The sequence below is a fragment of the Diceros bicornis genome, chromosome 37 (genome assembly GCF_020826845.1).
Source record: "Diceros bicornis minor isolate mBicDic1 chromosome 37, mDicBic1.mat.cur, whole genome shotgun sequence".
NCBI classification, from domain to species: Eukaryota; Metazoa; Chordata; class Mammalia; order Perissodactyla; family Rhinocerotidae; genus Diceros; species Diceros bicornis.
In genome coordinates this window covers 12,218,447-12,246,103 of record NC_080776.1, presented here as the reverse complement: position 1 = coordinate 12,246,103, position 27,657 = coordinate 12,218,447, and the positions used below count along the sequence as shown (strand labels likewise).

Below are 27,657 nucleotides of genomic sequence, written 5' to 3'. Positions count from 1 at the left end.
GAGAGAAACAACAGGTCAGCCACAGGAAATGAAACTCAACTGAATTAGCCTTCTCAGTGGCAAATTTCCGAGGAAAAATAATTTTGAGCCAAGAGTGCCATGCAAAAGCTATCAATTTTGAATGGGAAATGGTCATTTTCCTTTTTTGACATGCAAGAACTCACAGAGTTTACTTTGCACTATTTCTGAAGAATTTACTTGAAAATGAACGCCAAGAAAAAGGATGTTATGGGATACAAAAAACCGCACCACTAACCAGGAATCTAACGGAAACAAATTTCAAGGTGACAGTTGAACAACTATTCTGAAAAAAATCAGTCCAAATTAGAGTGTGAAGTCAAGAGGACTCCAAGGAGATACTCTCCAAGAAGGAGAAGAAGAAGAAGAAAAAAAGTCCAAGCAACAGAATAAATAAGATATTCAGAATACAATGAATAAGGCATATTATTTTTCATTCACTAGCAATAACAACAATAAAAAAAGCAATCAGCAACTGGGAAATAATCAATTACAAAGACATAATTCAAATATACAGCAGCTAAATTGGACGATGCCTTTGCATAAATGATAGAGTATAAAAAAGGAGACATTTGGGGGCTGGCCCGGTGGCATAGTGGTTAAGTCCAGTGCACTCTGCTTTGGCTGCCAGGGTTCGCAGGTTCGGATCCCGGGTATGGACCTACACCACTCGTCAGCCAGGCTGTGGTGGCGTTGCACATACAAAATAGAGGAAGATTGGCACATACAAAATACCGGAAGATGTTAGCTCAAGGCAAATCTTCCTCAAGCAAAAAGCAAAAAGAAAGAAGACATTTGACCTTGATGCCTAGCACATTTCCCTTTAAGGGGCTCAAGGTTCACGACAGTGAAACTATAGAGAGAGGTGTGTTTATAGCACATTACCTGGCTTGGTGATAAACCAGAGTCACGACTCATAAAACAGTAAACACTGTTTTTCTATTTCAACGCATAGAATCAACCTAGAGACAAAGCACAGGAGACTTAATTATGATTACAAAACAGAATATACATTTATCAACATTGACAATATAAAGGTTGAAAAGCAGCTAAGAGAGATGAGGAAGTAAGGGAGAGAGCAGAGGTGGAGGAAAGGGTAGAAGTGTTAACATCATCATACAAGATGAGTAACCAAGAGAGACTTTTGAAAGCCAGTGGAATAAGAAATAGCTTTTAGTATGCTATTTACAGTTATAAAGAAACTAAAAATAGTAATACGAAAATACAAATTGGGACAATGGGGGAGCCAAATCCTCACCCATAACAGCAGAAAATCAATATTTAATCTCCAAAGTTGACAGATTGAGAAGTGGTAATCTATGTATATAATTTAGAGACACATTAGGTAACCACTAACACATCTTACAACATGAATCATTAACAATGGCTGCTTCTGGAGAGACAGGTTGGAAATACGGAGCGATGATGTGGGGACTCGTCCTTTATCATTATAAGTTTGTGTGAACTGTTTGATTTTTTTAACAGTGTGCTTTATTGCTTGTATTTTAAAAAGTATCAAAAATTTAGAAGTCTAAGTTATGATATTTTACCCCATTTATAGAAAATAACAGAGACTGTAAAAACTCGAGGCATCTACTAATTGGCTACTCTCCACAGCTGTAATTAAATAAAACTGAGGTTCAAAATCATCGTGCCGATGTATTTTGAGATACTGGTATGCCTTTGTTAATGAAAAATTATACTGTGTTTCAAAAAGCTTCAGTGTTGGGTTTAATCTTATTTTGATTTTTAAAGTTTTGATTGAAAACATATGACAAAGGCAATGACTCTTTACTACCCAAATACTTGATTAAACTAGAAGATATTTTTCTCTGCACAACATCTGGTGAATTTACATGGCCCTCAAATTTTGGCAAAATCAAAGAAAATGTTCTACTTTGATTCTTAAGAGTAGCTAATAAAAAGAACTGAGGGGGAAAATCTGCACTTTGAAAAAATTTTTATGTAAAAACTATCAACTTAGAATCAACCACTCTTATATTTGATTACTGTGCATGAAACAGCTTAGATTTTTAAATGTGATATCTTTATTTTTTAAGGAAAATAAAAGGAATCCAGAAAGGCTTATGTCTTTTTTACTAATTAAAAAATAGTTTGCAAGGCAGTCCCCATGACCTAGTGGTTAAAGTTCAGTCCGCTCTGCTTTGATGGCCCGGGTTCAGTTCCCAGGCATGGAACCATACCCCTCGCCCGTCAGTAGCCACGCTGTGGCAGCGGCTCACATAGAAGAACTAGGAGGACTTACAGCTAGATTATACAAACTGTGTACTGGAGCTTTGGGGAGAAAAAAAAAAAAAAAGAAAGAGGAAGATGGGCAACAGATGTTAGCTCAGGGTGAATCTTTCTCAGCAAAAAAAAAAGAAAGAAAGTCTGCCTGGGTAAGGCCTGAAAAAAATTAGTTTGTATATTTAATGTTTCCTCTTACTTCTAATAGGCCAATTATGATGTAACCTAATGATATTTGTCATAGATTGGGTTTTCCAGAAGCAGATGCTGAAACAATGGTTAGAGTGCAAGATGTTTATTAGGGATCAAGATCTGTGAAACTAGTGGGAAGAACTGGACAAGTGGGGAGCTCTAGAGCAAGCACCACCTAATAAAGTTGGCCCTCACTGGACTGGAATGGCCAGTCCTTTATACCCCATCTCTAGATGCAGGGTCCTCTAGGACAGGCATGATCTCAGAGCCAACTGCTCTTTGTAGCTCAGGCAGACCCTGAGGGAGCCGTCAGCGGGTAACTATGTGCTGATCACCTTTCCCACAGCTGAGCAGTAAGCCTTCCTTGAAGGGAGAGCTGGGTGGCACATCTCTGTGTCTACCTTAAAGCACCCATCTATCTCATTATGGAGAAACACGTTTGGTAAGCTGAGCGTGTGGTTAGCTGTGCTGTGCCCCACAGCCGCTGCTGGAAATGGTTTTACGGGTTGTTTCAGCCATCCTTGCTTCTGCTCAAAAATTATTTTAGGGGTTGGCCCAGTAGCATAATGGTTAGGTTTGTGCTCTCTGCTTCAGCGTCCCGGGATTCACAGGTTTGGATCCCAGTCGTGGATCTATGCACCACTCATCAAGCCATGCTGTGGCAGCATCCCACATACAAAACAGAGGAAGATGGGCACAGATGTTAGCTCAGGGCCAATCTTCCTCACCAAAAAAAAAAAAAAATTATTTTAGGACCCACAACTCCACACACTTGGAAACGTCCTCTTGTCAACTTCTGTTGACTCTGCCTTTTTTGGCTTCAGATCTGGACCCTACCTCTCTACTTAGCCTCGTCTGATTCAGGACCAGATTTTGGACTGTTACGACGCTACTTGCAGGAAACTCCCCCAGACGACAGGGAGAAAGCTGCAGATCACCAGACAGGCTCCCTAGCACCCCTCCCCATGGCCCCAGTTGTCAGGAGCAGGGCGTCAGGCATGCGTGACACCAGAGGCTGGGCAAGTCAGAGAATTCAGGGAAGAGAAGGCAAGTCTGCCCTCAGGTGAAAGTGGCTCCAGCGGTCCCTGAGCCAACCATGCACTCATCAGTTGTTGCCTGCAACCACAATTCTCCTCAGTGGAACAACCACCCCATTCTCAGGCGACACGGGCCAGTGAGGCTGACCCAGTCCCTGGGCCTGAGGTGGTCCTGGGGCCCAGGTCTGGCAAACTAGCCAATCTGGATGTAGTGATTGGATCAGAAGTGGACGCTTGACCCAGCCAGGGCAATAAAACTCGACTCCAAGACTTCTGTCAGAAATTATTGAAAGAGGTACTTTCTGTCCGTGAGAAATGCTCTCTTTCAGCCATGCCTGAAATGGGCATTTCAGCCACAGGAGCCCATAAGTTCCTTTCTATGCCTAAACTAATTTGAAATGGGTTTGTCTATTTGCACGTAAAAGAGTCTGGGTAATATAAATCATCCTACAACCTCCTTACTAGTGGTCCAGTTGATCTGATGGGAAACTCCCCGATCTTGCTTACACCAAATCCAAAGGTCTTTCTTTGTAAGTTCATTCTTTATTCTGCCCTGTGGAGCTGCCGTGGGCCTAGGCATTCATCCAAATATTTTGCCTACATCAGTAGTTCTCAAACTTGGCAGCACATCAGAATCAACTAGGAAACTCGAAAATTAGAGATTGCTGGGCCTCACTCTGGGTCTACAATATCAGAATTTGAGGGTTTCTGGCCAAGGAATGTGTAATTTTTTTTAAGCTATGTAGACAGTTTTAACCTACTGCCAGATTTAAGAGCCATTGATCCACATAATGTCAAATATTTGTTCTATTAAATTTGCTAAATTGGCCAGCAGGAATACAGTCACGTACGTGTCTCCTATGTGTTTGCATCGTATTTTCTACAGATCTCGTCCTTCAGTTCAAGATTAAATGTAAATCCTTCCTAAAGAAACAACAGCAGCTCCAGTGGAAGAAAATTTGAGTTTAAACTACAAAAGGATTTACCCCAAAACTAATGAAGCTTAAGTTTCAGAGTCCCTCACTTGAACTTGTAAGTGTTTCCATGGCCATAAATTTTTGTAAAATTTATGAGTATGATATCTTAACTGCAAATGGTTGAGAACATTGTCTCTTTCCATTTCAACTTCTTCTCAGTCATATTTCCCCTTGTGCTCAGTGGCACGGGAGTAGCTATGGGCATTTTTGGACCACGACTAAGGAAGTTCATGGAATTACATATAGTTTTGGTTTAGTGGGATATTTATGTGGCTCACAGCCTCTTCCATGCATGGTTTAGTTACTGCTAGCTGCCCCGTGTAAGAATAATTTTTAGGAATGGTCCTACCACCCACTATATCGACACACTCTACCTTGTGAGATGAAAGTGCAAGGCCTGATATGACCCTCATGACATGCCACAACATTAGGGACACCAAAGACAAGCTGGTCACTGAGTGCTGTCGATTCAAAAAGTATTTAAGATTAGTTCCTTCAATAAAAAATAACCTCTCGGAAATGCCTTGAAATCTTACAGCTTATATATGAAAGACACTTGAGAGAAATTTTCCTAAAATTGATAACTATCCTAAAAACGTACATGTCCATACCAATTACAAGTTGTGACGCCAAAAGAAACCTTTCCACACTGTCAATAATAAAAAACATTGGGGGCCAGCCCGGTGGCGTGGTGGTTAAGTTCTCGCACTCCGCTTCGGAGGCCCTGGGTTGCCGGTTTGGATCCTGGGCGAGGACCTACTCACTGCTCATCAAGCCATGCTGAGGTGGGGTCCCACATAGAAGAATTAGAAGGACCTACAACTAGGATACACAGCTATGAACTGGGGCTTTGGGGAGAAAAAGAAAAAGAGGAAGATTGGCAACAGATGTTAGCACAGCGCTAATCTTCCTCAAAAAAATGAAAATAAATAAAAAGTAAATAAAAAACATCATTCAATCCACCAGGCTAGAGGAAAGCCTGATTTCTCCTTTTATTCTCTCAGTAGACAGTATGACAAAATCATTGTTGCAAGAATAGGCAATCAAATGTACGCAGACAATAATTTTATTGAGTGGTGTATCCAATAGCTAATTATTAAAGAATGTTATTTTCTAGATTTTGAGATCTTTCCAGAGTTTGTCAGCTTTAAACGTTTTGTTGTTATGGTGGCGATTTATATTATAATTGTAAATGAATATTTAAGTTCCTATCTAATAATTTGAATTATTTTTCTTAAAAAGGGCCTCTAAAACTATATGAGCTTCAGGTCCGTAGATTTGCCCCTGGTTTGAAGGGGGCATCTTGCCCTGCCTGCTGGTAGTGGATGTGATAAAACCTAATGGATCTGCCCCTCACAGCTGCCTCAGTCTCCTGAAAACCAAATCTGCTTATTATTAAGTCAGCGAATGCACCATTGCTGGACTTAATGACTCTGTAGGAATGAGTGAGTAATGACTCTAAAGGAATCTGTGTGGCCAGACAGATAAATAATACATCATTTAAAAGTTTGTGAACTCACAGTGTTTTGGAAGAAGCTATTCGTTAAAAGAAACTAAGAAGGAGGAAATATCACAGCCAGGGAGAAAAACATATAAACAACCAATCATCATTAACCATGCTAGATGAAAGGTGATTTATCTTTTATTCCCCTCCGTAGGAAATACAATAAAATCATTGTCATGTGACGAGGTGATTAAGCGGACCTTGTCTAACAGAGCCAGTCTGGCTTGGCTCGAGATGACCGCAGAATGCATTTGTTCCTCTTCAGCAAGGGCATTGCTACAAATAGGATGGTACGTGGTTTCATGTAGATGACGCAAATAGCATATGGAAGAAATTGCCCGGTTTCTTTATTATAAACACACCTAGGTCTCCACGCATGCTGGATCTCACTCCCAGCTTTAGCTCCTTACAGGAATTAAGGGAGAAACCAATTCCTATATTGACACATGTGCTCCCTTGTCCTCTGCACCCTATTTCCCGTACCACTTTGAACAATGTCAACATTTACAAAGCAGCATTTAAAAATCGTTCCTTTAAATTCTCTGCTCTGAGTGCCTTTAGTCAGACCTTACATCCATGGGACATTAAGAGGTTTACTAAAAAAAATTTGTGGCTGTAAAAGTTTGGTAAATGCTGGTTTATACAACATTGAGCTGATTATTTTTACATATTTGGAGAAAGACTTCTCAGAGCTTTGAATATGTATCTTTGAATAATGTATCTTCAAGTACAGAGCACAGAACATAGTTTGCAATGCTTTCCAAATTATTTGATCACAAAACCCTTTTTTGGGGGAACTAATATCCCAGGGACCATAACTTTGAGAAATTCTGCTTTGGATTAAAATAAAATTAGCTAATGGAATGTAAATGCTTTATGTAACATAAAAACTAAACAAATTATAATGTTATAAACCAATGTGACCTCAATAAAATAACTAAATTATGTGACACTATGATATAATGTAACTAGCATTATTATTATTAAGACCACTATGCTCAAAGGAATCAATTGGTTGTCTCATTCCTTTGTAGTAGGGACCATTTAAACTATCTGAATATATCTGAAAAAAAAGACAGATGTGTTTACTTGCATAATTTTCTGCCGTGATAATTTTATTTTACAAAGACATTGAGAAAAAGTACACAAGCTTCCAGCTGTCAAGCTTCTGTCTGTTGCCTCAGTAGCCTTCAGTACTTTTTTGAGATGCTCCACTGCATTTATTAAAGAACAGTGACTGTCAATGCAATCTCTATCAAAATCTCAATGGGAATTTTTTGAAGAAATAGAAAAATTCATCCTAAAACTCATATGGAATCTTAAGGAATCTTGAATAGCCAAAACAATTTTGAAAAAGAAGAACAAAGTTGGAGGACTCACACTTCCTGATTTCAAAACACATTACAAAGATACAGTAATCAAAACAGTGTGGTACTGGCAAAAAGATAGACAAATAAACCAATGGAATAGAATGGAGAGCCCAGAAATAAATCCTCACCTTTGTGGTCTAATAATCTTTAATAAGGGAGCCAAGACCACTTAATGGAGAAAGGACAGTATCTTCAACAAATGGTGCTGGGAAAACTGGATATGCACATACAAGAGAATGAAGTTGGACACTTATCTTGCACCATATACAAAAATTAAATCAAAATGGATTAAAGCCCTGAACATAAGACCTAAAACTATGAAAATCCTAGGAAAAAAGAAAGAGGAAAGCTTCATGACATTGGACTTGGCAATGATATCTTGGATATGACACCAAAAGCACAGGCAACAAAAGCAAAATAGACAAATCGGACTACATTAAACTTAAAAACTTTTGTGGATCAAAGGACATAATGAACTGAGTGAAAAGGTAGCCTATAGAATGGGAGAAAATATTTGCCGAATCATATATCTGAAAAGGGGTTAATATTCAGAATATATAAAGAACTACAACTCAACCATAAAAATCAAATAACCCAATTAAAAAATAGGCAAAAGACTTGAACAGACATTTCTCTAAAGATGATATACAAATGGTTAACAAGCATATGAAAAGGTGCTCAACATTACTAATCATAAGAGAAAGACAAATCAAACCACCAGAAGATATCACTTCAGGGGCCAGCCCGGTGGCATAGTGGTAAGTGTGCGTGCTCCGCTTCGGCGGCCTGGAGTTTGCAGGTTTGGATCCCCGGCGCGCACCAATGCACGGCTTGTCAAGCCATGTTGTGGCGGCATCCCGTATAAAGTAGAGGAAGATGGGAGTGGATGCTAGCCCAGGGCCAATCTTCCTCAGCAAAAAGAGGAGAATTGGCATTGGATATTAGCTTAGGGCTAATCTTCCACTCACACACACACACACACACACACACACACACACACACAAAAGATATCACTTCATACCCATTAGGATGGCTACTATCCAAAAAAAAAAAAAACCCCAGAAAATAACAAGTGTTGGTGAGGATGTGGAGAAATTGGAACCGCTGTCCACTGTTGGTGGGATTGTAAAATGAAGACACCACTATAGAACACAGATAAACTTTCCCCCAAAATTAAAACTACCATATGATCCAATAATCCTACTTCTGGGTATATATTCAAAGGAATTGAAAGCAGGGTCTTGAAGAGATATTTATACACTCATGTTCACAGCAGCACTATGAGCACTAGATGTGGAAGCAACCCAAATGTCCATCGACAGATTAACGGATATACAAAATGTGGTATATATGTACAATGGAATGTTATTCAACATTAAAAAGGAAGGAAATCCTGAAACATGCTACAACATGGACCAACCCTGAGGGCACCGTGCTAAGTGAAAAAGGCCAGCCACAAAAAGACAAATACTGTCTGATTCCACTTATATGGGGGATCAAAAGTAGTTAAATAAAACTGAAAGTAGAATGGTGCTTACCAGGGGATGGGGGAAGGGAAAAGGGGAGTTGTTTAATGCATATAGAGTTTCACTTTTGCAAGATGAAAAAGTTCTGGAGATCTGTTTCACAACAATGTGAATATACTTAACACTACTGAACTGTGCACTTAAAAATGGTTAAGATGGTAAATTGTATGCTAGGTATTTTTTTTTACCAACAACAACAACAAAAAAGAACAGTGACCGTCCCGGAGTTACCCAAACATGAGTCGAGGTCATTCACTTCTAGACCTTCTAGTGCTTCTCCTTCTGTTCACCTTTGTTCTAATTAAATGTATAAGTTCTTTTAAAAAATTCCTCTTGGAGCCAGAGATTATAAATAGACTCCATATGTGTATAAAATGAGAGAGCTAAAGAGTGAGAATTTCATAATGGGTCTGAAATGTTTTCATCTGAAATTCCTTTCCCGTTCAAATTTTGCAGTTGGTGACTAAACACATCAAGGACTTGCTCGGCCATACAGGGTCTGGGAAGACTTTCATTACTCGGATCTTTGCAAAGCATCCAAGAGACTAGAGCCTCCAGGGCTGGGCCATCTCCTCGTGGCCCACAGTCCCTGTGCACCTCAATACCTCTTCTCTCAGTTCAAGGTACGGTTAAATATCGTGTGTATAGACTCACACCATCTTTGGCCTTTATTCTCTCTAGAAGTCAAGACAATATCGTGTTAGATTGGGAACTCAAGTGCCTTTCATATTTCGCAACATCAGCAGCCTTCAGAGTTCTGGGATTCGTTGATGTGATAGAAGCATCAGAACAAACAGTAGTAAGAAATGCAATACGATTGCAGCTCATTTACTCCTATTTGAGGCATCCAAGAAGCTGCATTTCTTTTTATTAAAAGTACTGCACCTTACTTTAATCTCTCAAAGAGAAGGTTCACAGCTCAAAGAGAAAGAGCTTTCCTAACTTTAAAACACATTTTCTACCTAAATAAGTTTTTTTGTGTGTGTGTGAGGAAGATCCGCCCTGTGCTAACATCTGCCAATCCTCTTTTTTTTTTTTTTTTTGCTGAGGAAGACTGGCCCTGGGCTAACATCTGTGCGCATCTTCCTCCACTTTATATGGGACACCGCCACAGCATGGCTTGACAAGCAGTGCGTCAGTGTGGGCCCAGGATCCAGACCGGCGAACCCCGGGCCGCCGCAGTGGAGCGTGCGCACTTAACCACTTGCGCCACCTGGCCGGCCCCCAATCAAGTTTTTTTTTATAGCATCTAATCAAAGGGCAGACTTAGAATTTTTTTTCTATAGACCATACAGACTTGATTAAAAGGGTCCCAGACTACAGGAAGACCTTTAGGAGAAAAGTACGTTGCATGTATGTCCAGTTAACCTCGCCTTCGCCATACGAGGAATATCAAATGACCGGATGGAGAAGAAGCTGTCTTGGCCTTGAGTCTGCAGGTGGTTGGCATGTGAGGCAGACTGTCTTGAGCGGCTCCTGGAGATTAAGGTGGGGCAATTTTAGCCTCACAGACTTTCCCAGATGAGGAGGGGCCCCGCTTCCAGGACCCGCATCTCTTTGAAAATTTGAAAAGGTCTGAGTAACAAAAAGCTTCGCATGGGCCGGCCCCGTGGCTTAGCGGTTAAGTGCGCGCGCTCCACTGCTGGCGGCTTGGGTTCGGATCCCGGGCGCACACGGAGGCACCACTTGTCCGGCCATGCTGAGGCGGCGTCCCACATACAGCAACTGGAAGGATGTGCAGCTGTGACATACACTATCTACTGGGGCTTTGGGGGAATATAAATAAATAAATAAAAAAATCTTTAAAAAAAAAGCTTCACAGACCATGCATAGAAGCAAGGCAGGTACTGTATTTAAATCCACTGCAGAGGAAGCTCCTGTTTTTCCATCCTGCTCCTACAGCATTAACTGATAGTCTCCTATATATCCTATTCGTCTCCCTTGACCCACTCATTCGGCTTTTGGAGCAATGACGCACAGGTGTCTGGAGTGGTAAGGGTGGGGCTCTGGGCTCTGATGCCTGAGCAGTGACTGGTGAGAAAGGACAGGAGGAAAGGACCTTTAGGCCTGAGCAGTACTCTCTGAAAGACTTGATTTTCCTCCTGTTTCCACAGGCAGTGCTTGGGTTCCCCACCCCCCTTAGCTCTTTTTTTTTTTTTTTGAGGAAGATCAGCCCTGAGCTAACATCCATGCTAATCCTCCTCTTTTTGCTGAGGAAGACTGGCTCTGAGCTAACATCTATTGCCAATCCCCCTCCTTTTTTCCCCAAAGCCCCAGTGGATAGTTGTATGTCATAGTTGCACATCCCTCTAGTTGCTGTATGTGGGACGCGGCCTCAGCATGGCCGGATAAGCCGTGCGACGGTGTGCGCCCGGGATCCGAACCTGGGCTGCCAGCAGCGGAGCGCGCGCACTTAACCGCTAAGCCACGGGGCCGACCCCTTCTTTGCTCTTTGATTTATTAAAGCTGAGAAGAAGAAAAGAGCAAAGAAAAAATAATGAACAAAAGAGCTGAATTCAAGATCATTTTTTCCAATCCCCCAAAACTAAAGTGCTTAGTGAGACATTCAAAAATGTAAGCATCAGAGGCTGGCCCCGTGGCCTAGTGGTTAATTTTGGTGTGCTCCCCTTCAGCCCGGTTCGGTTCCTGGGCACGGACCTACACCACTCGTGGGCAGCCATGTTGTGGCAGCGGCTCACATACAAAACAGAGGAGGACTGGCACAGATGTTAGCTCAGGGGGCATCTTCCTCAGCAAAAAAAAAAAAATACGTAAGCATCAGTAATGCTATTTTTATAAGAACGATGTCAACTGTGAGTCTGTTTCTGAGATTAATGACTGATATGAGCATTTCAAATATCACAAAAGTAAGAAAGTAGTATAATGAACACCTGAATTCCTATCATCCAGATTCAACAATTTTCATACATTGTGACATTATTTCTTCGATCCCCCCCACTTTTTAAGTGTATTTATTTATCTATATATTTATTTTTGCTGGAATATATTAAAGCGAACTCAAGACATCACACTCTTTCTCCTGTAATACTTCAGGATACATTTATAGCAGATAAGAACTTTTTTTTTCATAACCCCACTGCTATTATAACAAACAAAATCAACAACAGTTCCTTGACATCACCTAATAAGAAGTCTGGGGCCCCACTTCACCTGTCTGGGTCTATTGGCCCAAAGAAGGGAGCCAGGACACACCTGTCTGACACCTTACTCTCCCGGCTCCCTTCTCCCTACACACCCGTCCCGGATGGGGCCAGCTTGACCTGAGTTCCTCATGTGTCCTTCTCTCTTTCAAGGTGGTACTTACCCTCCCACCTCCTTAGAGCTATGAGAGCCTAGCAGCTCAGGGGAACATGGTGTGCGTGTGTGAGAGAGAGAGAGTGAGTGTGCTCCCATGCATATGAGCACGTGCACACACGTGAGTGAAGACTGAAAAATACATTGGTTTTGGTTTAACATGTTTATGTTATTCCACATTATCCGATTAACCTCTTGTTCCCAAGGGCTATTTTCCTGGCACCACCCGAATGGTGGACCACTGTTAAAACAAATAATGAGAAACAAAGAACCTTCTCTAATGGCAGATGCAATATTTTATGCTCCTGATTTAGAAGCCCCTCCCCGCCTCCCCATTTTTCTTGAATAACAGCAAAAAGAACAAACTGAATTTTGCAAACAACTCGGTCGCTTCTCTTCTGGTTTAAAAATCACCCTTTCTGGAGGGGTGGGTAACTGCTCAGTCAGTTCAGGATTGTGGCCCGTTTCCTCTTCCGCTTCCTTTCACTCTGAATGGCATCTGGGTTCAGGGAAGGTAGAGGTAGGGGGTGGGGAGGAGCAAGTGGGTCCTTGCTGGCCTCTGCTCAGGTGACTGTCATCCCACCTTTGTCTCACTTAATGCTGTGCTGCCGTGACATCCGCTCTCAGGTTCCTCCACCTCCCTGCTCTCCCCATCAGGACTTCCCTCTGGACTTCCCACACTTCTGGGTGGTTGAACGAGCTGTGTCCGATTCTCTCCACCCTACCTCCATCCTTACTCCATCCTCTGGGCCTGTGGGGCTTGGAATCTCCACTGGATACACTCGGAAAATAAGATACAAACCTTCACGCCCTGGAATCCCCTAAAATATATGTGTGGGTTACTATCTTCCTTCCAGTCTCTACTTCAAGAGGAGTTCAAACAAGAAAAGCTTTTGTAAATGTGTCTGACCATTCATTTCCTGCTTTCTCTTCCTTTTAAAGCTTTTCCTCACGTTTTAACTTGGGTTCCCCCAGAAGCAGACCCCGAGACAAAAGGTGATCGAGGAAACACCAACAGGGGAGTAGGAACAGAAGCCGGGAAGGGAAGACAGCCACTCCAGGGTGCCTTGTCAAGCCAGCTACCACTGTGCGAGTCTGGAGCTGAATTCTGCTGGGGAAACTCCGAGAGCAAGGAGAGAGCACGTGCCTCAGAATTAACTCGCCTGAGGCGTGAGGGAGCTGGGTTCACACCAGCTTCTGTTAGTCACTGGTCGAGGGCCGCTCCTCAGCACTCCAGGCAACGAAGGAGACTTTGGCTGCAGGAGAAAGTTCTCAGGAAAAGAAATGTGGGTGCTGGCAGTTCCTATGACCAGAAACCTGCTTTTCCATGATTATACATTTTATGGTAAAACTTTACCACTTTCCCAGCTGGTGCACTGCAGCCCAATGGTAGACCATAAAGGATTGGGAGACATTGAATCCCTTAGCCCTTTTGCAGCTAAGTGGGGCCTGGGGCAGCTGTAACCTAAGGGCCAGTTGCTAACTGAGAGCAGCTTTATTGGGGCTTCAGAGCTTGTGTGGTCAAGAGAATAATGGCCCCTGAAGATGTCCACATCCTAATCCCAAGAACCTATGAATATTTTATTTTGTATACCATCACGTGTCGCATAACGACGTTTCAGTCAATGACAGACCGCATATGCGACGGTGGTCCTATAAGATTAGTACCATAGAGCCTAGGTGCGTAATGGGCTATTCCATCTAGGTTTGTGTAAGTTCACTCTACGATGTTTGCATGATGAAATCGCCTAAGGACGCATTTCTCAGGATGTATCCCCGTCGTTAGGCGAAGCATGACTGTACCTGCAAAAGGGACTTTGCAGATGTGACTAAGTTACAGACCTTGAGATAGGGAAAGTATCCTGGATTATCTGGTGGATCCAATGTAATCACAGGGTCCTTGTAAGAAGGAGGCAAGAGGGTCAGAGACAGAGTGAGAGGAGAAGTGAGCTCACAGTGATGTGGCCATGAGCCAGGGAACGCAGGCAGCCTCTAGCAGCTGGAAAAGGCAAGGAAATGGATTTCCCCTACAATCTTCAGACAGAACATAGCTTTTGATTTTAGCTGTATTTGCCCTATGGCCCTGGGTAAGCGATTTGGACCTTCATGTTCTATATTAGCACCCTCATTGTAAAATGGGAGTAGAAAAAGGAATTGCAAAATACTGCTGTGAAGATCTGTGAATTTAAGAGCAGAAAATCCATTTTTCAAATTTCTTATATAAAAAACATTTTTTTAAAAATAAATGGTTTTTTTTGGGGGGGGGGCAGTTTTGCTGGGAAAGATTCACCCTGAGCTAACATCTGTTACCAATCTTCCCCTCTTTCTTTTCCTGCCCAAAGCCCCAGTACATAGTTGTATATTCTAGTTGACGGTCCTTCTAGTTTTTCTGTGGCTACTGACAGACAAGTGGTGTGGTTCTGAGCCCGGGAACCGAACCTGGGCCACCGAAGCAGAGCGAGCCGAACTCTAACCGCTAGGTGATAGGGGCTGGCTCTAAAAAACACTTTAAGATACAGGAGTTTGTGATGCACTTACCTCTCTCTCATCTTGTTTGGACTTGATTCTGCTTAGCTCTGGTATGTAGACATCTGATAGGCCTTGTGACTGGCAGCTGACACAGAAACCGACCACAGTACCAGTCAATCTGCCAGCTGGTATGAGCTCTGGGCATTCAACACTTCACTGTTCACATGAGAAATGACACATACACAGGATTATGAATGGCTGGAGACTCCGGCTTTTCTCTTTTGGTGGGTGCCTCTAATAATTACACTTATAGAGAGCTGAAAGATTTAAAAAGCAACTTCTAATAGGCCCTGGGGAGCACAACAGACACGTCTTTTCTTGCATAAACCACAGTTTAAGCAGAAAAATACAAAATAGTGACCAAGTATTGAAACATCAAAAGTTCTACGCTATTCTACGCTATTCTTCACATAGCAGCAACAGTGATTCGTCTGAAACGTAAATCAGATTCTGCACTTCTCTGCTCAAAACCCTTCAATGGCTTCTCATCTCACTCTAACTAAAAATAAAAAATCATTTAAATGGCCTACAAGTCCCTACATGATAATCCATCCCTGCCCCGACACCCTCTTGTGGCCTCATCTCCTATGCCTACCCCTAGCTCACTCTGCTCCTGCCATTGGCTTCCTTGCTGTTCCTGGAATATATCAAACATGCTCCTACCTCAGGACCTTTGCACATGCTGTTCATTTTGCTTGGGGCACTCACTGTTCCCCTGGAGAGCCAAGTGGTTCTGTCCCTCACTTCCTTAAGGTCTTTGCTCAAAAGTCACTTTATTAGATAGGCCTTCCTGGCCACCTCATTTAAAATATCAAATCACCCCTCCCACGTCCCAATACTTCCTCCTGTCCTGCTATATTTTTCTCCATAGTACTTTCCACTTCCAATCATATTATACATTCATTTCTTTGTTTATTGTCTCTCTCTCACAGACATACACATACACAAGAAGATAAGCTCCGTGAAAGCACGCATTTTATCTCCCCTGGTTTGTATCACCAACCTCAAAAACACGGACACAAAGTAAGCACCATAAACAGTAATTTGAATGAATAAATCAAATTAAAGCATGGTATGTGCATTATTATTACAACTACGTAAAAATATATACCTACCAGAATAAATTCAATGATGACAATGGCTATGCTGAAGTGTTGGGTTATACCTGATTTTAAAATTCTCTTTTCTGAATTTTCTTTAAGGTAGTTGCACTGTTTCTATACATTTTTAAAAATCCCTATTATTTGCACATTGTAATAAGTATTAAGATACTCTAGTGCAATAAATACTAAAGCTTTTATTTCCTTGGAAGGTTTTTTTAAATCTGCTTCATGGATTTTACTCGAAATGATACAAATGCAGTGATCAGATATGTCTTAATCCCAAGGAATTACAGCAGCCTTGTGATTGCAAATCCCCATAAATTGACCACACTTTTAAAAATAAACTTTTTTTTAGAATAGTTTTAGATTTACAGAAAAATTGCAAAGATAGCAGAGAGTTCCCACATACTCCATATCCAGTTTTCAGTTACTAATATCTGACATTAATATGCCACATTTATCATAACTAATGAACCAATATTGTCACATGATTACTCACTAAAGTTCCATGCTTTATTCACATTTCCTTAGCTTTTACCTAATCTCCCTTTTCTTTGGTTCCAGGATACCATATTACATTAACTTGTCCTGTCTCAGGCTTTTCTTAGCTGGGACAGTTCCTTAGATTTTCCCTGATTTTGATGACCTGGACAGTTGTGAGGGGTACTGGTCAGGTATTTTGTAGAATGTCCCTCTGTTGGGGTTTGTCTGATGTTTTCCCCATGTTCGACTGGGGTTATGGGTCTTTGGGAGGAAGATCACAGGCAGTACCACTCTCAACACATCTTATCGAGGGTACGTGTGATCAACTTGACTTGTCACTATTGAAGTTAACTTTGATCACGTGGTCAAGGTAGTTTTTGTTCTGAATTATTTTTCCTTACCAATCAAGAAATAATTTCCCTAGAACAAGCAATTTGGGCCTGTTTGGGTAGCTTCATTTTTTAACATTTTTATGGCACTTGCCATGTACCAGGCACTGTTTGAAGCTTAACATATATTAACTCATTTGAACTCCACAACAACTCAGTGAAGTAGACGCTACTCTCCCATTTCACAGAGGAGAAAACTGAGGCACAGAAAGGTTAAGTAACTTGTCCAGGGTTGCACAGCGGGTAAGTGGCAGGGCGGTCTGGCAGCAGAGTCTTGTCCTTAACCACTAGACTTTACTGCCTCTACTTGAGGGAAGAGAACTTATGCCATAGATGGGGTATGTTAATTCTTTTTAAAGTTGTATCTTTGCAGTATATCGCAATGAGATCTAGCTCCTAAAGCAACTCTTAATTGATATGTCTCCTGCTTGATAGTCAATTCCAACTCCAGCCAACCCCCCCCGGCCCCGAAGCCGAGTCTCCCATGGGCACTCCTGCCATGCACTGACAGTGGAATCCAGTTGTCTACAGAACTAAGCCCAGCCCTCATAGCACGGCATCCCCGGCTTCCCTGGACAGCATCCTACATGCTGCACCCTCTCTCTGAGGCAGGCCACTTGCCATGCCCTCAACACACCCGCATTTCCTGCCTTGAATTGTCTTTCTCTCTGCATCTTCCTAAAGCCCCAATTCACTGACTGAGTCTGCGGAAACTTCCCACATCCCCACAGCAGAAATAACTTCTCTCTCCCCGTTATCCCACCAGAACTTGTCCCTGGACCACAAACTTGCCTCATTCTGCCTCCGAGTTTTGCACACGTGTTTAATAGCCTCTATTAAATTCTCGGTTTCTGGAGGTATCTTATCACCCAGCAATAATGTCTTCCAGAATAGGATCTCAATAAATGTCAAATTGAATCAACCCAGGTTCTATTTTAAAATGTCAACCGTTTGATTGACTCATTGACTACTTGCTTCTGAGTGATTATCTGCCTATATATCTGTTCTTCCAATATTACCAACGAGATTTCGCTTTGTCGTCGTATTTTATATAGGGGTTTATTTATTACAGCTGGCAGATCAATAATGCGTGGTTAGATTCATAGGTCAGGCCTCCTCCTGGTCTGTCTGACTGAGATGCCACCTGTATCTCTATCTTTGAAATAAGGGAAGAGTTGGACCACTCTGTTGCTCTTGGCTGTGTCACCTTGGGCTGGTCACACAAGCCCTCTGGGCCTCTCTCCCAGGGTGTTCCTGAGGATTATTGATATAAGGAATAGAAACCCCTGACATAAATAGTAATGACTGCTAACGGGGGCTGGGACTCTTCTTTATGTGTTATGTGTACAGCATGTTCAATCCTACAACAGACTTACTCACTAACCTCTCATCCCCATTTTACAGTTTGGGAAACTGAGGCACAGAGAAGCTAAATAGCACATCCAGTGCTACACAGAGGGTGAGCTGCAGACCTAGAATTTCGACTCAGAACAGTTAGCCCACACTTGACATGAACACCTACTCCCCACTAAGTCCTTTGTGAGACAGCTATCCCCAAAACTAAAACATCCTCTCTCTTTAGATGGTCGATGGAGGGAATGTATACAAGAGATGATCTGAGACCATTGCTGTCTCCCATTTACTCAGGTCCTCAAAGAGAAAACAATTCGGGAAATACTGAGTGTGTCTGATATATTCAAGGCACGAGCAGGATTCTCGCAAAGCCAACGCAAATCCTGATGTGAATATTGAGCTCCTTGTTTCTGACCTAAGATCTCTTTCAAGAACACATCTGTCACCACAGTGAACACCCGATTCCTACATGAATGACGAGCTTCACCACTTCCTGCTGCAGGTGACACTGGGAGCGCTGGGCCTCACAGTCCATCAGGGCCAATGCCTGTGGCCTGCGTCACGCAAACTTACACTCTCCAGGAATGGCCCCTCGTCTCACTGATGGAAACCCCATATGACACCTTTAAGAGTCCTAAAACTGACATAAAATAATTGAAGGATATAAAATAAAGCCCTAGGATATAAAATAATTGAAGATTCTGGGTTCCTGTAAAAAACTATCCAAACACAGAGAGTAAATTTCAGCACCCCTAACCAAATTCTGGCAATTATTTATGACTCATCAACAGAATGTGTTATCCCCAAAATCTGTTCCTGGACCTCTCAAAGAGGGCGCCATGGTACCTAAAGTACTGTGAGTTATAGAAGAAATGCTGGTAGCTACTAAATAATCACTTTGACTGGTGATGCTGTCTTTGCTTGCACTAGTTAAGAGCTGGGAGATGTTTCTGCTTTTGGTTTCACAATAACCAAATCTGTGACGTTGGTGTAGTCCTGTGATCCTCAACCAGGGATGATTTTTCCCCCAGGGGACATTTTTGGCTGTCACCACTGGGAAGGGTTGCTGCCAACATCAAGTGGGTAGAGGCCAAGGATGCTTCTAAACATCTGACAATGCACAGAACAGCACCCACAACAAAGATTCATCCAGCTCAAAACGTCAATAGTGCTGAAATCGAGAATCCCTGTTGTAGCCCCACGCTCCGTTTCTCGATTCTTCCATTCAATGGTGAGAATGCAGAATAGAGTGAAACTTCAAAATCTGAAATGTTTTGCCCAAATGCATGCCATATGCAAATATGGAGACTTCAGAACTCTTTTTCAGTCCCCTTTTAGCATGGAGGTTGCACATGTCCTAGGAACTGGGTGGGTGGGAAGGATGAGAACAGGAATGCACATGAGCCCCCCGTTTCTGAGCTTCTCTTCTCGCCATGCCCAGTTTTTAAATTTTTCCTACGTCAGCAGTATGTCTCTTCTCAGCACAGGGCTAACCAAGGCTTAAAGTAGAAGAACCAGTTTAAAACCGTGCAAAAAATTCACAGCAGCCTCTTCCCAGTCATACAGCTAAGGGAGAGAAAGTAGGAGAGGAACCTAACTTCCTCCACTAGAGTCAGGTTTGTGTAACTTTATAATATTCCAAGGCCAGACCAGGGCCTTCTCCCAATGTTCCATCACTCTGCCCTCTGCTCATCACAGCCCGCATCACAAAATTATATAAAAAATAAAAAGAGTATTACCTTAAATCATATTTATAAAATTTGAAACTAGGAAATGGAAGGCTAGTGGTTTTTTAATGAGCTTCACCTAAGGCCCCTCAAACTTAAGGCATCTACCACATTCACTATTCACAGAGAGTAAAAAGGAAATGTATTTTCAAATGTCACAGAAACAATAGTTATTTATGACAATTCCCCCTCTTGTCTGTACGTGGGTAATTCATTGGTAGCTTTCCTTCCTTCTTTCTTTTCCTTCAGCTTGTTTCCCATTCTTTCCTCCTTTCCACAAATATTCCCTGGGGCGTCTTGCTGTCTTTTGCTGAGGATCCAGGCAAAATGGGAACATTCCCATCTCATGGGAACCCAGAGAGCCATCCCCTTCCTTGTTGGGGCTGGGGTGAGGGGTGGGGACTGGTTCTCTCTTCACAGGGTGAGGTCCAACCTGGAGAAACAGAGGAACAGAATTTTCTGGTTAGGAATATCTGCACATCACCCCTCAGATAGACCTTAAACCCACCTACCTTCAAGAAGGCCTGCTCAGATGCACTTCTATTAGTTTGAATAAAATCAGGAAGATCTTTGCCACGTTATGGAGTTTCCGGCTCTCTGCCTTTGTGTGTTAAAAGTTTAAGTGGACGAAGGTGGTGAGCCATGTCGGAGGCTAGGGTTAAGCTGGACTTTGAAATTCTGTGGACCTGTTTGACAATAACATGTCCCTGCCTCTACCTCTGTGGCTGCCTGTGCACCGACGAAATAGCTACCTCCATCTCCTGTGGGCAGCGTCAGGAAATCAGCACGATCTGGCCATGAGTCTGTGTCTTCGTGGCTCCTTAAATCTCAGGAAGCAATACTTCAGGGGGAAAAAAAGTACTGTTCAGCTCCACAATTTCCCCCAAACGGTGAAAGGAAAATGCCACCCCTCTGCTTCCGCCCTGAGAAGAAGGCTGCAGGGCTGTCGGGCTCTGCTAACAAAGGCGGAACGTGTAAATGACTTGGTGCTGACCGGCTTTCGCCCTTGGACGGAGAAATGAGATCACTATTTTCACGAAGGATAGGAACCGCCGCTGCCGCCGCGGCTGAGGCCGCCGCTTCCCCTCCCTGCTCGGGCCCCGCATGACATCACCGGTGAGCTCTGGCTGGTGGGGGGAGAGGAGGCTTCGCCAGCGACTCAGCCCCAGGTCGAGAAGGATCAACACGGAATAGCAAGGATAAAGAGGGAAGGGGCGAGGGAGAGGGAGAAGGAAAAGGCAGGACCAGGTTTCCCACCACCGCCTCGTGGGTGTATGGGGCGGGGTATTGCACCCGCGCCACATCCTTAAGCAGCCGCGCCCCAAATCCCGTTCCCCACCGCCCCCAGCCCCCCTCAACTCCGGATTCCAAGTCCAACAAAATCCTATATCCAAAGCGGCCAGGAGAGCTGCCTTGAGAGGCCCACGGGGGACGGCAGAGGCGCCCGGGGACTGGGAGGGACCGTGGCGCCCGCGCCTCGGAGGAGTGGGGGAAGGCGGTCGCCGCTGCGCCCCCGCCCGGCCCAGCCAGCGGTGCCTCCCTCGCCAGGCGACAGCAGCCAGAGGGGGGAGGCAGAAGCGTCTTCTCCCCTCCGGGAGCCAAGGCGGCGGCGCAGGGGGACGAAGGCGCCTCACCTTGCCCCCGATGAGGGGCGGATCCTGCCATGGCAGCGCCGGCGAGCCACAGCGGCGGCGGCGGCGCCGGCGAGCGGAGCCCATCCAGCCGCCCCGGGAGCTCCACAGGAGCCGGGGGCACGGCGGCGGGAGCCCGGGACGGCGGGGACGCGGGAGCCCGGAGCGCCACGGTGACGGTCTCCGGCCTCCCTCCGCTCGAGGACTACGAGTGCAAAATCTGCTACAACTACTTCGACGCGGACCGGCGCGCACCCAAGCTGCTGGCGTGCCTGCACACCTTCTGCCAGGAGTGCCTGAGCCAGCTGCAGCTCCGCGCCGCCGCCGCCGCCGCCACTGCCACCGCCGCGCCTGAGCGCCCGCTGCGCCCGCCGCCCTGGCACGGCCCGCCCGGCGCCATCGCGTGCCCCGTGTGCCGCCACCGCACGCCGCTGCCCGACAGCCGCGTGCACGGCCTGCCCAACAACACTAAGCTCGCCGAGGCCTTCCCGCTGGCCCTGCGCGCCGCGCACGATCCGCTGCCCCAGGACCGCCTCCCGCCGCTGCCCGCGCGCCGCGCAACGCCGGCCGCGGCCCCACCGGCCGCCCCGACCCCGCCACCGCCGCCGCCCGCCGAGGACGCGGCCCATGGGCCGCCCGCCCGCGCCGGTCTGCGCGCCCCGGGCGCCTACGAGAGCTGCCAGAACTGCAAGCGCGCCGCGCTCACCGCCGGCTGCGTGTGCGTCGTCTTCTCCTTCCTCTCCATGGTGGTGCTGCTCTTCACCGGCCTCATCTTCGTCAACCACTACGGCAGCGGTGGCGGCGGGGGACCCCCCGGCGGCGGCGGGGCGCCCCCTGGCGCGGCCCCGGCTGCCGGGTCGCCCTCGCCGTCGCCCGTGGGGCCCATCTGCCTGTCGGTGGCCAGCATCCTGGCGCTCTTCTCGGTCGTCGTCACTTGGGTCATCTGCTGGCTCAAGTACCGGCCCGAGGGCGCTGCCTCGGGCTCGGCTGGAGGCGGCGGCGGTGGCCCGAGGGCGCGGGCGGCCGCGGCGGGCGGCGCGCGGAGGAGCGACACGTAGCCGGGCGGCGGGCCGCGCCACCTACCCGCATCTTCAGCCCCGCGCGGCCCGAGAGGACGGGGCCACTGGCTCGTTGCGCTCGAGCTTCTCCGCCCTCTCCCTGCCGCCCCCGGACGCGCACCCCCTCGCCTCCCGGCCACTGTGGGGCCTCGGTTTTCCTTCTCTCTGGCTCTCCACAGCCCCGCCTCCTCTGCGCTGGGCCAGAGAGGGAAACCGAGGAGGCAGGGATGCTGGTGGGGAGTCCATCTCCCCGGACTGTGCAAGATCCATCTCCGCTTCATGCACGACCCTTATCCTCGTCAGCGCGCGCAGCCGTCCCTCCCCCAGAGAACGAGGATTTGCGAAGAAAAGAGGAAAGACGAGTGGGAACCCCACCGCCCCGCCTGAAAGCTGGTTTTCCGCCTGCCGTGACTTTTAGAGTTTCTTTGAGGGTATAGGTGCGCGCGCGCGCACACGTCCGCAGCAGTTGAGAGTGGACTTGAATTGTCCAGAGGAAGAATGAATGAGATATAAACGTGAGAGAAAGGTTTCCCTGCCTTCTGGCGGTCCTGGAAAATGTGTGACCTGGAGCACTGAGACTGATGTACACTCCCCGGGGACACGGCGCGGGCGCGAGTGCGGCGACTGGACATACCACCCGCCCGCAACTGTGCGCGATTGGGCAGGTGCGCAACGCGCGTGCGCTCTCGGGTCCGCTGGCTGTCTCCGCGGTGCAGAGAGGTGGCCGGGAGCGCAAGGCGCTGGATTTTTGCTGCCCACGACTCGGCGGAGCCCAGGAGTCCTGGGAACTGGGCTCCTGGAAACTAAAGGTTGTTTTATTCACGGTGTTACAACCAGGATGTCATTTCATCTTCTGTAACTGGACTCAGGGAGCTTAAAGAGCCCATTCTCCTTTTTCCTCTCAAAACTGACTTACTGTTGCCCCCACCTGGAAGATATTGAGAGCTATCCATGCAGAATATAAACTGTAGGCTTCCCCCGCCTTTTTTCTTAATTTCGTTTTTTAAATAATTTATTTTAGAAGATACAAATCTGAAAATTGTGTGTATTCAAATTCCCAGAAGAGTTCTCTGATAAGCAGTAACATTTCTCTCATAGCTCCAGTCCAAATACATTTCGAAATGAGGAGCAGAAAATAAAGGTGTTGGTAATTGATTCCAGACTTTATACTGTGAAACAACTAATGACTGTCCATTATCTGATAAAATAGAAAATAGTGCCCAAAGATGAAATTAACTGACAAGTCTTTCTTCCTTTGATTACAAATATGTGTATATATATAAGTTATCAGAAAAATATTATTTTGAATTTAGCTGTTTGATATTGTTGGAAATCACTGAAATGTCCACAATTGGTCACATGAGATAAAAAGAATACATATCTATCTGATTTTGTAACTAAAAAGATGAATTGCAAATATTTGTTGCTGGTGGATTAGATGCCTTTTTAAAGGAAAAAAACCCAACTGTTCTAAATGAATTTTATATGAAAACCTTCTTTATTCCATCTTTTGAAATTTGGAATAAGACAAAGTTTTCATGCTTGAAAATCACAGAAGCTACTGAGAGTATGCTGTTATTCCTCATGTATTTATGCAAGCTGTCTGCATGATATCCTGACATGATTCTATTAACTGAAATTGAATGGAGCATTTGTATCTATTATACAAGTGAAGTAAGTTATTGGCCATTGATAAGTGGTATGGCTGTGTTTTATGTCTGCATTGTCTTAATAAAAAACAGAAGCATTTATAGAAAAACCTATTTTTGTGAAATTTATTTCATGGGGAAATTGCTCTAAGGTATTTGTGTGGTACTTCTCTTCCTGAAATATGTATCCCCAACCAAATCCTAATTTCACATTTTGAATGGGGCAGAGAGAGAAATAGCTCACACATGGGAATGTATGTTGCTAGGGTAGGCATTTCATGAAATTAGTTTTAGGGTTTAACAGGACTCCTGCAGGCCAAACAAGATCTACCGTATTCTGAAGGGATGAGCAGCTTACCCATCCATTATTATAACATCTCCTAAAACTAAACTCTTGTCCGATTTTGTTCTCAGTTTTGTCAAAATATTTTCGGGTTCCTAATACTAAGAATCACATATCAGAGATTGGTTTTAATTTATTTATACCTCCAACTTGCGTTACTTCTGTATTCATTTTTATCTTTTATTCCTTGTGTACCTCCAGTGCTGAGATTGTGTTTCCATTCCCAACTGTTTAGTTGCACAAGTACATGTACGCATGTAAATGTGTATATGTGTGTATGTATGTATATATCTATACATGCTAGTAACAGAACTCGCTCTGTGGTTGTAACCATGGATGTGTATACATGTGCCCACACATGTGTTTGTTATTTCACTCCCTTAAGTTGGCAACCTGGCAGTCTGTGGGAAGTTACTTGGGGACCAGTTTGCTTTGTATGGTTTATTTATGTTCCACAGGGGAAGGTACACCAATGACATAAACTAAATTATTCCTCATAAATGAGAAAGACATCTTGGAATTGTCTCAGTCACAATACAAGCTACAATGTTTCTTTCATGGGTTGCATATGTAAATTTCTTGTAATGAGAAATTTGAATTAGAATACTTGGAAATCAGATAGATACGATTAACAGCTCAGTACCTAAACAGGGAGAGAATTTTTTTTTCTTGGCTGGCTTTGTTTTATTGCTAATTTCTGACTTCCTTACCAAGAATTGAGTGGTAGGATAGGGTGATGGAAAACATTTGTCTGGTTTCTAGTGGTTTTCTGGCATTCAAGTATCCTCCCATTCTGCAGATGTGAAGTAATCATTCCTACATCATGTGGAAAGTTCTGGCACACCAGCCCCTTACATGGAGCAGGAGTTTAGGAAGTAATTGTTGAAAGCATCAATGAGTTTGTCTGGAGGGTTCCTGGTGACAGTGGAGTGCTTTTCTCCTTTCCCTTGGAGATTCTCATCTTGGAAGAGCTTGATTCAATCCTGGGCACATCTCCAGCTCATGAGTATGAACTGCCGATAAAGTCACTGAAAAAGCCAGATCTGCTCAGCCTGCACACCTGATCAGGAACTCGTGGTCCCCATGGCCCAGGTTCTGGGGCTGCAGGTTAGAGTCACCATCATACTTCTATAGAGTCTAAATTTCAAGTGAAAGAAACTCATCTTGCAGGTGATGGATTAAATACTCGGCCTCCGAATGCAATGTGATTTGGTGAACAGTGTCCACATCCAGAAAGAACATTGGTTTGGGGTCTAAAGACCAGTGACTGCATCCAGGAGATGTGAGTCTGCATACTGGCTCTCTCTTTACTTGGAAAGATGTTGGTAAGTCATTTAACCTCTCTGAGCCTCAGGCTCCTCATCTATAAAATGGGAGCAAAAAGTATCAGCCCTGCTTATGGAGATGGTGAAAGGATTTCTACACACAACGAAGTCTATGGGTGAAAATGCTTTGGAAACTAAAGACCTATGTGGATCTATGGCCTTTTATCATTCAGGTCTCCAAGGATCTAATATCCCCTCCCCAGAGAGGTCTGCCCTGACCACTCTATCCCAAGTAAATATTTGTTGAAGTTTTATTTTCTTCCTAACACTTATTACTGCCTACAGTGGTCTTTTTTTTTTTTTTTTGTTACATGCTTTATCTCAATCTCCTGCAACCAAAATGTAAAAACAAGGATGGGAACCTTGTCTGGTCACCCACTCTATCCACAAAGCCTTAGCCAGTTCTCAAGTGGTCCACAAATATTCTGTTGAGTTGGCTGAATAGGAAACTTTGGATTGACTGTTAAGTGAGTTGGCTCCCCTTACTCACACTGCCACTTAATAACTCCTGAAACCCCAGGGGACTTAGGGAAACAGTTGCTTTCCCTACTTCATAAGGATTTTTGAAAGGCGAAAAAATATACCTGAAAAGCACATTGAGTTTTGAGAAAAATCAGTACGATCACAGTGAAGCTATTACTGCATTATATTCAGTGACAGGAGCCACTGGAGAGATTAAAGGATATTTGGCCTCCATTTCACATCATTTTCTGCCTTGTGAGATGTCAAGATATTACTCTTTTTGGCTTCCTGCCTTTTTGAGCACGTCTGCACCCTCCCCTCCAAAGCTAGCAGCACCTGCATAGTTAGAAGAAGTTTACAATGCAGTGAAATTTCCCACAACATTGAGAACAAGATCTGCTAAATTTCTCATTATTTGTTTCTCCCTGTTTTATTAATTCTTCAATCTTTGCCATTTTTAATAAAGTATCTTTCATAGACTTGCTAAATTTATGTCCGTAATGGAGTAATACCTCATTATTCTGTGGTCCAACTCATGCCCTCTTGAATCATTTATTTCCCATTAGCTAATATTTGTATTTTAAATTTCTGCTATGATACAAAGATGATTAAATTCATGTCATGGGCAATGAACTGCTAAGTATGCGGTTTACATTTCTTCCTTTGAAACTACGTGGGTTTTTTTTAAAAATAATATGTTTTTATTGTATATGTTAGAGTGTAAGTTTGTTTGAGGAATATCTACTATTTACTACTGAAATGAGTGTTAGAAATGATCGTTGCCAGATCTTAGTTTAAAGTTATGTGAATGAAGAAAGTGTCAGAGAGAGTGTCTATCTTTTGCTTGATCTCTTTTGATTGTCCATATAAAAAAGCTTTGTAATATATATCATCAGCATTGTTTCTATCCATCAATCAAACTTGAGGTTTCTGTTCTCTTATGCAAAACTAAAATATACCAAAGAGAAGCAAGTTTGTTTCTGTGATAAATTCACAATCATTCCTATTATCAAATACATTTGGGAAAGTAAGAGTGTTCAATGTCCAATTTCCAAGAATATTCCTAGGAGCTCAGGGAGAATGTGCATACTTCCTTTAGAAAAAATTGTCTTTGCACTTAAAATTGGATTATCTTTGGTTTAGAAATACCACATCTCCATGGGGCAGAAGTGAGAGAACGTTGAAGGTGGAAGAAAGAGGATAGAAATCATATCCAAAAAAGTTCTCCTAGCGCCTAATATAACAAAAACACATCACAAAATAAACAGAAGAGAAAGTGCTTTATCATTGCAAAAACAGAACTTTTTTTATATCAACAGCTATTATTTCAAGAATTATGGTAATATCTGGTCTGCTCAGCTATCTCTTATGACCACAACGATGAGCACTCTCCATCATATAGAAATAATACATTTATAT

At 44.0% G+C, this 27,657-nt stretch overlaps 1 protein-coding gene across 1 annotated transcript; it reads left to right on the top strand.

Moving 5' to 3' along the window:
• Nucleotides 1–21,433: 21,433 nt before the first annotated feature.
• LOC131399302 (RING finger protein 223) lies at nucleotides 21,434–22,459 on the top strand. Its single transcript, XM_058533472.1, has one exon. The coding sequence runs from the start codon at nucleotides 21,434–21,436 to the stop codon at nucleotides 22,457–22,459; it is 1,026 nt and encodes a 341-aa protein (XP_058389455.1).
• Nucleotides 22,460–27,657: the final 5,198 nt, after the last annotated feature.

Excerpts from the sequence above, each read along its gene's own strand:
- LOC131399302 (XM_058533472.1), top strand. The coding sequence starts at position 21,434 with ATGGCAGCGCCGGCGAGCCACAGCGGCGGCGGCGGCGCCGGCGAGCGG.